General features: G+C 54.8%; 1 protein-coding gene across 1 annotated transcript in view; it reads right to left on the bottom strand.

The window, feature by feature from the left end:
• The window catches only part of LOC146423956 (symplekin-like), a 38407-nt gene that overhangs the window by 8820 nt on the left and 15376 nt on the right, over positions 1-14211 (bottom strand). Inside the window, exons 11-21 of the mRNA XM_085043969.1 lie at positions 13771-13921; positions 11852-12062; positions 10294-10444; positions 9305-9549; positions 7789-7870; positions 7270-7383; positions 5936-6083; positions 3327-3487; positions 1253-1361; positions 1076-1176; positions 889-979 (exon numbers count right to left, since the gene is read on the bottom strand). Coding sequence (XP_084900095.1) covers positions 889-979; positions 1076-1176; positions 1253-1361; positions 3327-3487; positions 5936-6083; positions 7270-7383; positions 7789-7870; positions 9305-9549; positions 10294-10444; positions 11852-12062; positions 13771-13921 — 1564 coding nt within the window. The remainder of the gene's footprint in view (positions 1-888; positions 980-1075; positions 1177-1252; positions 1362-3326; positions 3488-5935; positions 6084-7269; positions 7384-7788; positions 7871-9304; positions 9550-10293; positions 10445-11851; positions 12063-13770; positions 13922-14211) is intronic.

Here is a 14211-nt window from a genome sequence, read left to right as displayed (position 1 = left end):
GGGCTGGCGTGGCCCTGGGGAGGGGACAGGGACAGGAGGTCCCCTGTCCCCACGGTGACCACTGGCACTGTCCCCAGGGCCGTCCCATGTCCCACCCCACACTGTCCCTAGCTGTCCCCAACTGTCCCCAGCCATCCCCACACTGTCCCCAGCTGTCCCCAAGCTGTCCCCACACTGTCCCCAGCTGTCCCCAAGCTGTCCCCTCACCATGCTGTGTTCCCAGCAGGCCTGTCCCAATGTCCCCACACTGTCCCCAGCTGTCCCCAAGCTGTCCCCTCACCGTGCTGCGTCCCCAGCAGGTCTGTCCCAATGTCCCCACACTATCCCCAGCTGTCCCCAGCCATCCCCACATTGACCCCAACTGTCCCCAAGCTGTCCCCAGCCATCCCCACACTGTCCCCACACTGTCCCCACACTATCCCCAGCTGTCCCCACACTATCCCCAGCTGTCCCCAAGCTATCCCTAGCTGTCCCCCAGCTGTCCCCTCACCATGCTGCATCCCCAGCAGGTCTGTCCCAATGTCCCCACACTGTCCCCAGCTGTCCCCACACTGTCCCCAAGCTGTCCCCAGGCCGTCTCCAAGGTGTCCCCAGCTGTCCCCAGCTGTCCCCAAACTGTCCCCAGCTGTCCCCAGCTGTCCCCTCACCGTGCTGCGTCCCCAGCAGGTCTGTCCCAATGTCCCCACACTATCCCCAGCCATCCCCACACTGTCCCCAGCTGTCCCCAAGCTGTCCCCAGCTGTCCCCAAACTGTCCCCAGCTGTCCCCACACTGTCCCCAGCTGTCCCCAGCCACCCCCACACTATCCCCAGCTGTCCCCAAGCTGTCCCCAAGCTATCCCCAGCTATCCCCACACTGTCCCCAAGATGTCCCCAGCTGTCCCCTCACCGTGCTGCGTCCCCAGCAGACGGTTGAAGACCTCCTTGACCACGATGGGGTTGAGCTTGATGAGTTTGGGCAGCGCCTGAATCACCTCTTTCTGCACCAAAAACGTCCCTCCTCAGCCCCGGGTGACACCAGGTGACACCAGGTGACACCCCAGGTGACACCAGGGAGGGGACAAAGCCACCCTGACCTTCTCCAGCCCGTTGAGCACGGGGATGAGGAACCGGACGTCCGGCAGGCGCTTGTGGTAAAGATCTCGGACGCGCTTGACCAGCTCGGGCGAGGGTGGCACTGCCGGGGGGGGACAGCCGGTCATTGTCACCGTCATTGTCACCTCCCGCCACCCCCAGGTGTCACCCGGGGTCACCTTTGTCGGTGAGGCTGTGCAGGCAGCGTGTCACCAACGTCTCGGCGCCCTTGGGACAATTCTCCACCAGCAGCAGCAGCTCCGGGGAGTTCATCCCCATGCCGCGGATCTGGGGGAAAAAAATGGGATTTTGGGGTTGGATTGGGTGGAAATTGAGGTTTTTTAAAGTGGGAGATTTGGGTTGGATTGAGTGGAAATTGAGGGTTTTAGAGTGGGAGATTTGGGTTGGATTTGAGTGAAAATGGAGGTTTTTAACACTAAGAGATTCGGGTTGGATTGACTGAAAATGGAGGTTTTTAAAGTGGGAGATTTGGGTTGGATTTGAGTGGAAATGGAGGTTTTTAACACTGGGAGATTCTGGTTGGATTGAGTGGAAATTGAGGTTTTTGAAGTTGGAGATTTGGGTTGGATCAAGTGGAAATAGAGGTTTTTTAAAGTGGGAGATTTGGGTTGGATTGGGTGGAAATTGAGGTTTTTAACACTGGGAGATTCTGGTTGGATTTGACTGAAAATGGAGATTTTTAACACTAAGAGATTCTGGTTGGATTGAGTGGAAATTGAGGTTTTTAACACTAAGAGATTCTGGTTGGATTTGACTGAAAATGGAGGTTTTTAAAGTGGGAGATTCCTGTTGAATGTCTCCAACATCCCTGATGTCCCCAATGTCCCAAATATCCCCAATATCTCCAATATCCCCAACGTCCCCAATGTCCCCAACACCCCCAGCATGGCCAGTGTCCCCAGTGTCCCCAATGTCCCCAACATCCCCAGTGTCCCCAACATCCCCAAAATGTCCCCAGTGTCCCCAGCAACCCCAATGTCCCCAACGTCCCCAACACCCCCAACAGCCCCAATGTCCCCATCATCCCCAGTGTCGCCATGTCCCAACATCCCCAGTGTCCTCAATGTCCCCAATATCCCCAATGTCCCCAATGTCCCCAACGTCCCCGTGTCCCCACCGGCTGCTCGATGACACGCAGCACGGTGCGTTTGATGTCGGCGATGGCCTCGGTGTACACCGACGCCAATTCGTGGCTAACGTCCCCAATGTCCCCAACATCCCCATCATCCCCAGTGTCCCTGTGTCCCCAATGTCCCAATGTCCCCATGTCCCCAGTGTCCCCCTGTCCCCGTGTCCCCACCGGCTGCTCGATGACGCGCAGCACAGTGCGTTTGATGTCAGCAATCGCCTCGGTGTACACCGACGCCAATTCATGGCCAACATCCCCAGTGTCCCCAACATCCCCAGTGTCCCCAGTGTCCCCAACATCCCCAGTGTCCCCAATGTCCCCAACGTCCCCAATGTCCCCATGTCCCCAGTGTCCCCGTGTCCCCACCGGCTGCTCGATGACGCGCAGCATGGTCCGTTTGATGTCGGCGATGGCCTCGGTGTACACCGACGCCAATTCATGGCCAACGTCCCCAATGTCCCCATGTCCCCAATGTCCCCAATGTCCCCAATGTCCCCATGTCCCCAGTGTCCCCGTGTCCCCACCGGCTGCTCGATGACGCGCAGCACGGTCCGTTTGATGTCAGCAATCGCCTCGGTGTACACCGACGCCAGCTTGTGGCCAACGTCCCCAATGTCCCCAACATCCCCAGTGTCCCCAACATCCCCAATGTCCCCATGTCCCCAGTGTCCCCAACATCCCCAGTGTCCCCAGCATCCCCAGTGTCCCCAACACCCCCAGTGTCCCCAACACCCCCAGTGTCCCCGTGTCCCCACCGGCTGCTCGATGACGCGCAGCACGGTGCGTTTGATGTCGGCGATCACCTCGGTGTACACCGACGCCAATTCATGGCCAACGTCCCCAATGTCCCCAACATCCCCAGTATCCCCAATATCCCCAATGTCCCCATGTCCCCACCGGCTGCTCGATGACGCGCAGCACGGTCCGTTTGATGTCGGCGATGGCCTCGGTGTACACCGACGCCAACTCATGGCCAATGTCCCCAATGTCCCCAACATCCCCAGTGTCCCCAATGTCCCCAATATCCCCAGTGTCCCCAATATCCCCAGTGTCCCCAACACCCCCAGTGTCCCCAACACCCCCAGTGTCCCCAATGTCCCCACCGGCTGCTCAATGACACGCAGCACGGTCCGTTTGATGTCAGCAATCGCCTCGGTGTACACCGACGCCAGCTCGTGGATCAGCTTGTGGTTGTGCGGCAGCAGCGCCAGGTACAGGTAGAGACACTGCTTGATGGTCTCCTCGGTCCAGGGGGCTGCCACCTCTGGGGACAAGGGACAGGAAATTGAGGGGTTGGGGACAAAAATGGGGTGGGAATGAGAAAAAATGGGGTGGAAATGGGAAAAAATGGGCCAAAAATGAGCAAAAATGGGCTGAAAATGAGCGAGAAATGGGTTGGTGATGACCAAATTCATGGTGCCACCTCTGGGGACAAGGGACAGGAAATCGAGGGGTTGGGGACCAAAAATGGGGTGGGAATGGGCAGAAATGGGGTGGGAATGAGTGAAAATGGGGTGGAAATGAGAAAAAAATGGGTTGGTAATGAACAAAAATTGGCTGGAAATGAACAAAAATGGGGTGGGAATGACTGCCCATGGTGCCACCTCTGGGGACAAGGGACAGGAAATTGAGGGGTTAGGGACCAAAAATGGGCTGGGAATGAGGAAAAATAGGGTTGGAATGAGCAAAAATGGGGTGGAATGAGCAAAAATTGGGTTGGTGATAACCAAATTCATGGTGCCACCTCTGGGGACAAGGGACAGGAGTGGGGTTAGGGACCAAAAATGGGCTGGGAATGAGCAAAAATGGGCTGAAAATGAGCAAAAATGTGCACCATAAAATGTTATTTCTGTAAATCATTTGAGATTTCCCATAAACCATTTAGGATTTCCCATACAATATCTGACATTTTCCATAAAATATTCATTATTTTCCATAAAATATCTGATATTTCTGGACCATTTGGGATTTCCCATAAACCATTCCAGATTTCTCATACAATATTCAGGATTTCCCATAAACCATTTGGGATTTCTCATACAATATTCACTATTTCCCATAAAACATTAGAAATTTCCCATACAATACCTGATATTTCTGGACCATTTGGGATTTCCCATAAACCATTTGGGATTTCCCATAAACCACTCGAGATTTCTCATACAATATTGGATATTTCCCATAAACCATTTGGGATTTCCGATGCAATATTCGAGATTTTCCATAAAATATTCATTATTTCCCATAGAATATCTGATATTTCTGGACCATTTGGGATTTCCCATAACCCATTTGGGACTTCCCATACAATATTTAGGATTTGGGGTCTCACCTGTGTCCTTGTCAGCCCCGAACAGCACCGAGGGTGGGTTGGGATGCACCATAAAATATTCGTTATTTCCCATAAAATATCAATTATTTCCCATAAAATATCCAATATTTCTGAATAATTTAGGATTTCCCATAACCCATTTGGGATTTCCCATACAATATTTGAGATTTGCCATAAACCATTTGGGATTTCCCATGCAATATTTGATATTTCCCATACAACATCCTATATTTCCCAACAATTTAGGATTTCCCATAAACCATTTAGGATTTCGTATAAAATATTGGATATTTCCCATAAAATATATGATATTTTGGAACCATTTGGGATTTCCCATAACCCATTTAGGATTTGGGGTCTCACCTGTGTCCTTGTCAGCCCCGAACAGCACCGAGGGCGGGTTGGGATGCACCATAAAATATTTGTTATTTCCCATAAAATATTCATTATTTATGAATAATTTAGGATTTCCCATAACCCATTTGGGATTTCCCATACAGTATTTAGGATTTGGGGTCTCACCTGTGTCCTTGTCAGCCCTGAACAGCACCGAGGGCAGGTTGGTATGCACCATAAAATATTCGATATTTCCCATAAAATATTCATTATTTTCCATAAAAAATTCATTATTTCCCATAAAATATTGGATATTTCTGAACCTTTTGGGATTTCCCATGCAGTATTTAGGATTTGGGGTCTCACCTGTGTCCTTGTCAGCCCCGAACAGCACTGAGGGCGGGTTGGGATGCACCATAAAGTATTCATTATTTCCCATAAAATATCCATTATTTCCCATAAAATATATGATATTTTGGAACCATTTGGGATTTCCCATAACCTATTTAGGATTTGGGGTCTCACCTGTGTCCTTGTCAGCCCCGAACAGCACCGAGGGCGGGTTGGGATGCACCATAAAATATTCGTTATTTCCCATAAAATATCAATTATTTCCCATAAAATATTGGATATTTCTGAACCATTTGGGATTTCCCATGCAGTATTTGGGATTTGGGGTCTCACCTGTGTCCTTGTCAGCCCCGAAAAGTACCGAGGGCGGGTTGGGATGCACCATAAAATATTCGATATTTCCCATAAAATATTCATTATTTCCCATAAAAAATTCATTATTTCCCATAAAATATATGATATTTTGGAACCATTTGGGATTTCCCATGCAGTATTTGGGATTTGGGGTCTCACCTGTGTCCTTGTCAGCCCCGAACAGCACCGAGGGCGGGTTGGGATGCACCATAAAATATTCGTTATTTCCCATAAAATATCAATTATTTCCCATACAATATCTGATATTTTTGAACAATTTAGGATTTCTCACATCCCATTTAGGATTTCCCATACAATATTTAGGATTTGGGGTCTCACCTGTGTCCTTGTCAGCCCCGAACAGCACCGAGGGCGGGTTGGGATGCACCAGGAGCTGCAGGTAATTCAGGGCGAATTTCTCCACATATTCCCTGAGTTGTTCTTTCTCGTACATCCGTTTGATGAACAGCAGCGCCTGCTGGCGCACCTGGGGACACCTTATTGTCACCTTATTGTCACCTGGGTCACCTCAGTGTCACCTCAGTGTCACCTCAGTGTCCCCAAATGTCCCCAGAGCTGTTCCTTCTCGTACATCCGTTTGATGAACAGCAGCGCCTGCTGGCGCACCTGGGGACACCTTATTGTCACCTCTGGGTCACCTGGGTCACCTCAGTGTCACCTCAGTGTCACCTCAGTGTCACCTCAGTGCCCCCAAATGTCCCCAGAGCTGTTCCTTCCCGTACATCCGTTTGATGAACAGCAGCGCCTGCTGGCGCACCTGGGGACACCTTATTGTCACCTTATTGTCACCTGGGGACACCTGTGTCACCTCTGTGTCACCTCAGCGTCACCTCAGTGTCACCTCAGAGTCCCCAGATGTCCCCAGAGCTGTTCCTTCTCGTACATCTGTTTGATGAACAGCAGCGCCTGCTGGCGCACCTAGGGACACCTTATTGTCACCTCTGTGTCACCTGGGTCACCTCAGGGTCACCTGGGTCACCTCAGGGTCACCTCAGTGTCACCTCAGTGTCACCTCAGTGCCCCCAAATGTCCCCAGAGCTGCTCTTTCTCGTACATCCGCTTGATGAACAGCAGCGCCTGCTGGCGCACCTGGGGACACCTTATTGTCACCTCTGTGTCACCTGTGCCACCTCAGTGTCACATCAGTGTCACCTCAGTGTCACCAAATGTCCCCAGAGCTGTTCCTTCTCATACATCCGTTTGATGAACAGCAGCGCCTGCTGGCGCACCTGGGGACACCTTATTGTCACCTCTGTGTCACCTGGGTCACCTCAGGGTCACCTCAGTGTCACCTCAGTGTCACCTGTGTCATCTCTGTGTCCCCAAATGTCACCTCAGTGTCACCTCTGTGTCCCCAAATGTCAACTCTGTGTCATCTGGGTCACCTCATTGTCCCCAAATGTCGCCTCAGTGTCACCAGGGTGTCACCTGGAGTGTTCCCAAAGTGTCCCCAGAGTGTCCCCAAAGTGTTCCCAAAGTGTCTCCAGGATGTCCCCAGAGTGCCCTTGCAGTGTCCCCCAGTGTTCCCAAGGTGTCCCTGAGGTGTGCCCAAACGACCCCAAGGTCCCTGAGGTGTCCCCAAACATCCCCAAGGTGTGCCCAGAGGTCCCCGAGGTGTCCCCAGATGTCCCCAGCTGTCCCCGAGGTGGCACCTTGTCCTTCTCGTGGGAGCTGAGGTCCAGCAGGACGTGCAGGTACTGGAACTGCCGCGAGGGACGTTTGAAGATCAGATCCCGCAGCGTGGACATGCCCAGGTAGGTGCGGCTCTGTTGGGGACACCAGTGTCACCTCCCCTGTCACCTCCGCAAGGTGGACATGCCCAGGTAGGTGCGGCTCTGTTGGGGACAGCACTGTCACCTCCCTGTCACTTCATCTCCCTGTGTCACCTCCCTGTGTCACCTGTCCATGTCACCTCCCTGTGTCACCTCTGCAAGGCGGACATGCCCAGGTAGGTGCGGCTCTGTTGGGGACACCAGTGTCACCTCCCCCTGTCACCTCCCCTTCCTGTGTCACCTCCCTGTGTCACCTGTCCATGTCACCTCCCTGTGTCACCTCTGCAAGGTGGACATGCCCAGGTAGGTGCGGCTCTGTTGGGGACAGCAGTGTCACCTCCCCTGTCACCTCCCTGTGTCCCCTGTCCCTGTCACCTCCCCTGTCCCTGTCACTGTCACCTCATCCTCGCAGTATTTCCGGATGACCTCCAGGGCACTCTCGGTGATCAGCGGCGCCTCCAGCACCACCTTGGTGAAAATCCTGTGACAAAGGGACAAAGGGACACAGCCGATGTCACCAGGCTGGGGTGGTGGCTCTGCTCTGTCCCCAGAGCCACCAGCCTGGTCTCAGTGGCCCTGGTGGCACTGTCCTAGACTTGGGGGTACAGTCCCTTCCCTGGTGACACTGACCGGTGCCCTCATGCCGTGTCCAGTGTCCCCATGCCCGGTGTCCCCAACTCATCCCCGGTGTCCCCATGCCGACCCAGTGACACCAGCCCAACTGTGGTGCCACCAACCCAACTCTGGTGTCCCCATGCCAACCCAGTGCCACCAACCCAACTGCAGTGCCACCAACCCAACTGTGGTGTCCCCATGCCAACATAGTGACACCAACCCAACTGCAGTGCCACCAACCCAACCTTGGTGCCACCAACCCAACTCTGGTGTCCCCATTCTGACCCAGTGCCACCAACCCAACCGTGGTGACACCAACCCAACAGTGGTGGCACCAACCCAATCTGATGTCCTCATCCCATCCCTGGTGTCCCCATCCCCAGTGTCCCCATTCCATCCCAATGCCACCAACCCAACCTTGGTGACACCAACCCAATCTGATGTCCCCATCCCGTTCCGTCCCCAATAGCACCAACCTGATCTTGGTGCCACCAACCCAACCATGGTGTCCCCATTCTGACCCAGTGACACCAACCCAGCTGCAGTGGCATCAACCCAACCATGGTGACACCAAGCCAATCTAACGTCCCCATCCCGACCCTGGTGTCCCCATCCCCAGTGTCCCCATTCCATCCCAGTGGCACCAACCCAACTGCAGCGGCATCAACCCAACCTTGATGCCACCAGCCCAACCTGATGTCTTCATCCCAACCCCAGTGTCCCCATACTGACCCAGTGTCACCAACCCAACCATGGTGCCACCAAGCCAATCTGATGGCCCCATCCCATTCCATCCCCAATAGCACCAACCCAACCATGGTGGCACCAACCCAACCATGGTGGCACCAACCCAATCCAATGTCCTCATCCTGACGCCAGTGTCCCCAGTGTCCCCATCCCAACCCTGGTGCCACCAACCCAATCTCGGTGCCACCAACCCAACCCTCTGTCCCCATCCCAACCCTGCTGTCCCTGCTGTCCCCAGTGTCCCCGGTGACCCCAGTGTCCCCATCCCAACTCTGGTGCCACCAACCCAATCTCAGTGCCACCAACCCAATCTCAGTGCCACCAACCTAACCCGCTGTCCCCATCCCGAGCCCGCTGTCCCTGCTGTCCCCAGTGTCCCCATCCCAACTCTGGTGCCACCAACCCAACCCACTGTCCCCATCCCGAGCCCACTGTCCCTGCTGTCCCCAGTGTCCCCGGTGACCCCAGTGTCCCCATCCCAACTGGTGCCACCAACCCAACCTGCTGTCCCCATCCTGACCCCGCTGTCCCCAGTGTCCCCGGTGTCCCCTACCCGTCCTTCTGGTCGGGTTTCTCCTGCAGGCCGGCCAGCAGCCCGATGAGACACTCGTCGTAGCGCTCGAGGCCACCAGGGCCACCAGTGCCACCACGGGCCAGGTGGGCGTTGTACTCCTGGAAGAGCCAGGCGAAGGCCAGGTCCAGGCGACCTCGGACATCGTCCAGGATGAAGGACAGCACCTCGCCCTTGAGGGGCACCTCGAACTGCGTCACCAGTGAGGCCAGGATCTTCACGCGGGCCTGGGGGACACTTGGGTCACTCAGGGGTCATTTGGGGTCACTCAGGGGTCAGTCAATGGTCATTTGGGGTCACTCAAGGGTCACCCAAGGGCACCTCGAACTGCGTCACCAGCGAGGCCAGGATCTTCACGCGGGCCTGGGGGACACTCGGGTCACTTAGGGGTCATTTGGGGTCACTCAGGGGTCATTTGGGGTCAGTCAAGGGATTAGTGTCAGGGGTCACTCAAGGGTCACTCAAGGGCACCTCGAACTGCGTCACCAGCGAGGCCAGGATCTTCACGCAGGCCTGGGGGACACTCGGGTCACTTACGGGTCATTTGGGGTCACTCGGGAGTCATTTGGGGTCACTTGGGGTCAGTCAAGGGTCAGTCAAGGGATTCATTCAAGGGATTAGTCAAAGGTCACTCATGGGTCACTCAAGGGTTGGTTATCCTGGGTATATCCCGGGGTAATTCCGGGGTAATTCTGGGGTTATCCCAGGTGTATTCCGGGTTATCCCAGGTGATCTCAGGTTATCCCAGGTGTACCCCAGGTTATCTCAGGGTATCCCAGGTGATCTTGGGTTATCCCAGGTGTACCCAGGTGTACCCAGGTGTACCCCAGGTTATCCCAGGTGATTCCAGGTGCATCTCAGGTGATCCCAGGTATACCCCAGGTGATCCCAGGTGTACCCCAGGTGTACCCAGGTATATCCCAGGTGATCCCAGGTGTACCCCAGGTGTACCCCAGGTGTACCCCGGTCACCTGGGCGGCCCCGCTGGCAGCCACGGCTCTCTCGGAGCGCAGGATTCTCCGCACGGCGCCGAGCTTCAGCTTCTCCACCTGCACGTCGCTCAGCGGCTTCAGCACGTCGCTGAGCCGGAACACCTTCTTGCGACCGCCGGCGCCCGCCAGCCTGCAGGGGAGCGGGGTCGGGTTGGGATCGGGATTGGGATCCCCTGGGAATGGGATTGGGGTCGGGATTGGGGTCGGATTGGGATCAGGAATGGGATTGGGATTCCCTGGGAATGGGAATGGGATCGGGATCGGGATCGGGATTGGGGTCGGATTGGGATCCCCTGGGAATGGGATTGGGATCAGGGTCAGGTTGGGATCGGGAATGGGATTGGGATTCCCTGGGAATGGGATCGGGAATGGGATTGGATTGGGATCGGGAATGGGATCCCCTGGGAATGGGATTGGGATTGGGGTCGGGTTGGGATCGGGATTGGGAATGGGATTCCCTGGGAATGGGAATGGGATCGGGAATGGGATCGGGAATAGGATCGGGATTGGGATTCCCTGGGAATGGGATTGGGATCGGGGTCGGATTGGGATCGGGAATGGGACTGGGATTCCCTGGGAATGGGACTGAGATCCCCTGGGAATGGGACTGGATTGGGATTCTGCTGGGTTCATCCTGCTCCATCAGGAACCACCCCAAATCCCCAAATCCCACCCCCCAAATCCCCAAATCCCCCAAACCCCAAATCCCACACCCCAAAACCCCAAAACCCCAAACCCCACCGTGGCTGGGTGGCCGGGATGATGGGCTCAGGATTCTGCATCAAGGACCACCCCAAATCCCCAAATCCCCAAATCCCACACCCCAAATCCCACACCCCAAATCCCCAAAACCCCAAATCCCACACCCCAAATCCCCCACCCCAAATCCCCAAATCCCCAAATTCCCTTCTCCCACCCCAAATCCCCAAATCCCCAAATCCAACACCCCAAATCCCCAAATCCCACCCCAAATCACACACCAAATCCCCAAATCTCCCACCCCAAACTCCCAAATTCCCAAATCCCCAAAACCCCAAATCCCACACACCAAATCCTCAAATCCCACACCCCAAAACCCCAAATCCCACACCCCAAATCCCCAAACCCCACACACCAAATCCCCAAATCCCCCACCCCAAATCCCCAAATCCCACACCCTGAACACCAATCCCACCCCAAAACCCCAAATCCCACCCCCCAAAACCCCAAAACCCCAAATCCCACCCCCCAAAACCCCAAAACCCCAAACCCCACCGTGGCTGGGTGGCCAGGATGATGGGCTCCGGATTCTGCATCAAGGACCACCCCAAATCCCCAAATCCCCAAATCCCCCACCCCAAAACCCCAAATCCCACACCCCAAATCCCCAACTCCCCACCCCACACCCCATATCCCCCACCCCAAACCCCACCGTGGCTGCGTGGCCGGGATGATGGGCTCTGGATTCTGCATCAAGGACCACCCCAAATCCCCAAATCCCACACCACAAAACCCCAAATCCCCAACTCCCCCAAAACCCCAAAACCCCACACCGCACCGTGGCTGGGTGGCCGGGATGATGGGCTCCGGCCGCCGCTTGGCCTGGGGCGTCTCGTCCATGGTCCCTGCGGCCGAGCCGTGAGCGCCCAGGACGGCGATGGCCTGGCCTTGGCCCAGGGCCGAGAGTCGCCGCTTGATGACCACAGCGTCCGGCTTGGCCGCCTTCTCCTCCTTGGGCTCCTCGCGCAGCAGCTTGGTCTGCTCCACGCCTGGGAGGGGAGAGAAATCCCAAATTACCTGAGCAGGTGAGGAGGAAAATCCCAAATCGCCTGAGCAGGTGAGGAGGAAAATCCCAAATTACCTGAGCAGGTGAGAAAAATCCCAAAATACCTGAGCAGGTGAGCCCCAAACCCAACCAACCTCAATGAACTCCCAAATCCAAATTCCATCCCAAATTATCCCAATAATAATCCCAAATAATCCCAAATTACCTGAGCAGGTGAGGAGAAAAATCCCAAATTACCTGAGCAGGTGAGCCCCAAACCCAACCTATTCCCAAATCCTCATTCCACCCTGATTTCTGCTCTCCATGGAGCCAAAATCCCAAATCACCTGAGCAGGTGAGGAGGAAAATCCCAAATTACCTGAGCAGGTGAGCCCCAAACCCAACCAATTCCCAAATCCTCATTCCACCCCGATTTCTGCTCTCTCCATGGAGCCAAAATCCCAAATTACCTGATCAGGTGAGGAGGAAAATCCCAAATCACCTGAGCAGGTAAGGAGAAAAATCCCAAAATACCTGAGCAGGTGAGCCCTAAACCCAACCAATTCCCAAATCCTCATTTCATCCCAATTTCTGCTCTCCATGCAGCCAAAATCCCAAATTACCTGAGCAGGTGAGGAGGAAAATCCCAAACTACCTGAGCAGGTGAGGAGAAAAATCCCAAATTACCTGAGCAGGTGAGCCCCAAACCCAACCAATTTCCAAATCCAAATTTCACCCCAATTTCTGCTCTCTCTGTGGAGCCAAAATCCTAAATTACCTGAGCAGGTGAGGAGGAAAATCCCAAATCACCTGAGCAGGTGAGCCCCAAACCCAACTAATTCCCAAATCCAAATTTCATCCCAATTTCTGCTCTCCATGGAGCCAAAATCCCAAATTTCCCAACTGAATGAACCCTAAACCCAACCAACCTCAACCAATTCCCAAATCCAAGTTCCACCTGAACTTCTACTCTCCATGGAGTCAAAATCCTAAAATACCTGAGCAGGTGAGTCCCAAACCCAACCAACCTCAGTGAACTCCCAAATCCAAATTTCATCCCAATTTCTGCTCTCCATGGAGCCAAAATCCCAAATTACCTGAGCAGGTGAGCCCCAAACCCAACCAATTCCCAAATCCTCATTCCACCCTGATTTCTGCCCCAATTCCCCACTCAGGTGACCCCAAACCCAAATTCCACCCCAATTCCCCACTCAGGTGACCCCAAACCCCAATCCCACCCCAAATTCCACCCCAATTCCCAACTCAGGTGACCCCAACCCCAATTTTTGCCCCAATTCCCCACACAAGTGACCCCAAACCCAAATTCCACCCCAATTCCCCATACAAGTGACCCCAAACCCAATTTCCACCCCAAATTCCACCCCAATTCCCCCCTCAGGTGACCCAAAATCCTCATTCCACCCCAATTTCTGCCCCCAATTCCCCACTCAGGTGACCCCAGACCCAAATTCCACCCCAAATTCCAAACCAAATCCCCACTCAGGTGACCCCAGACCCAAATTCCACCCCAATTTCTGCCCCAATTCCCCGCTCAGGTGACCCCAAACCCCAATTCCACCCCAAATTCCAAACCAAATCCCCACTCAGGTGACCCCAACCCCAATTTCCACCCCAATTCCCCACTCAGGTGACCCCAAACCCCAATTCCACCCCCAATTCCCCCCTGAGGTGACCCCAGAGCCCAGCCCCACCTGGCCCCAGGCCGGCGGCGGTCATCTGGGTGGCCATCAGCCTGGCCAGGTGTTTGATCTGCGCCTCGGTGCCAGCCGACTCCACAGGGGTGTAGGTGGCCTGGAAGGAGGCGGGCATGGCCTCGGGCAGGTACACCATGCTGATCAGCACCTGGGAGAGGGGACAGTGACATCGGGGACAGAGAAAGTGGCATTGGGGACAGCGAAAATGGCATCGGGGACAGCGAAAGTGGCATCGGGGACAGCGAAAGTGGCATCGGGGACATCGAAAATGGCATCGGGGACATTGGAAATGGCATCAGGGACATCGAAAATGGCGTCAGGGACAGCGAAAGTGGCATCGGGGACACCAGAGTGGCACCAGAAAGGTGATGGAGAGCCCAAAAATGGTATCAGGGACACCAAAAATGGCATCAGGGACACTGAAAATGGCCTGAGGGA

This window comes from Lichenostomus cassidix, unplaced genomic scaffold (genome assembly GCF_008360975.1).
Source record: "Lichenostomus cassidix isolate B80296 unplaced genomic scaffold, HeHo_3.0 HiC_scaffold_35, whole genome shotgun sequence".
In the NCBI taxonomy this organism is placed as follows: Eukaryota; Metazoa; Chordata; class Aves; order Passeriformes; family Meliphagidae; genus Lichenostomus; species Lichenostomus cassidix.
The sequence above is the reverse complement of the archived record's forward strand: the minus strand, read 5'-3'. Positions and strand labels throughout refer to the sequence as shown.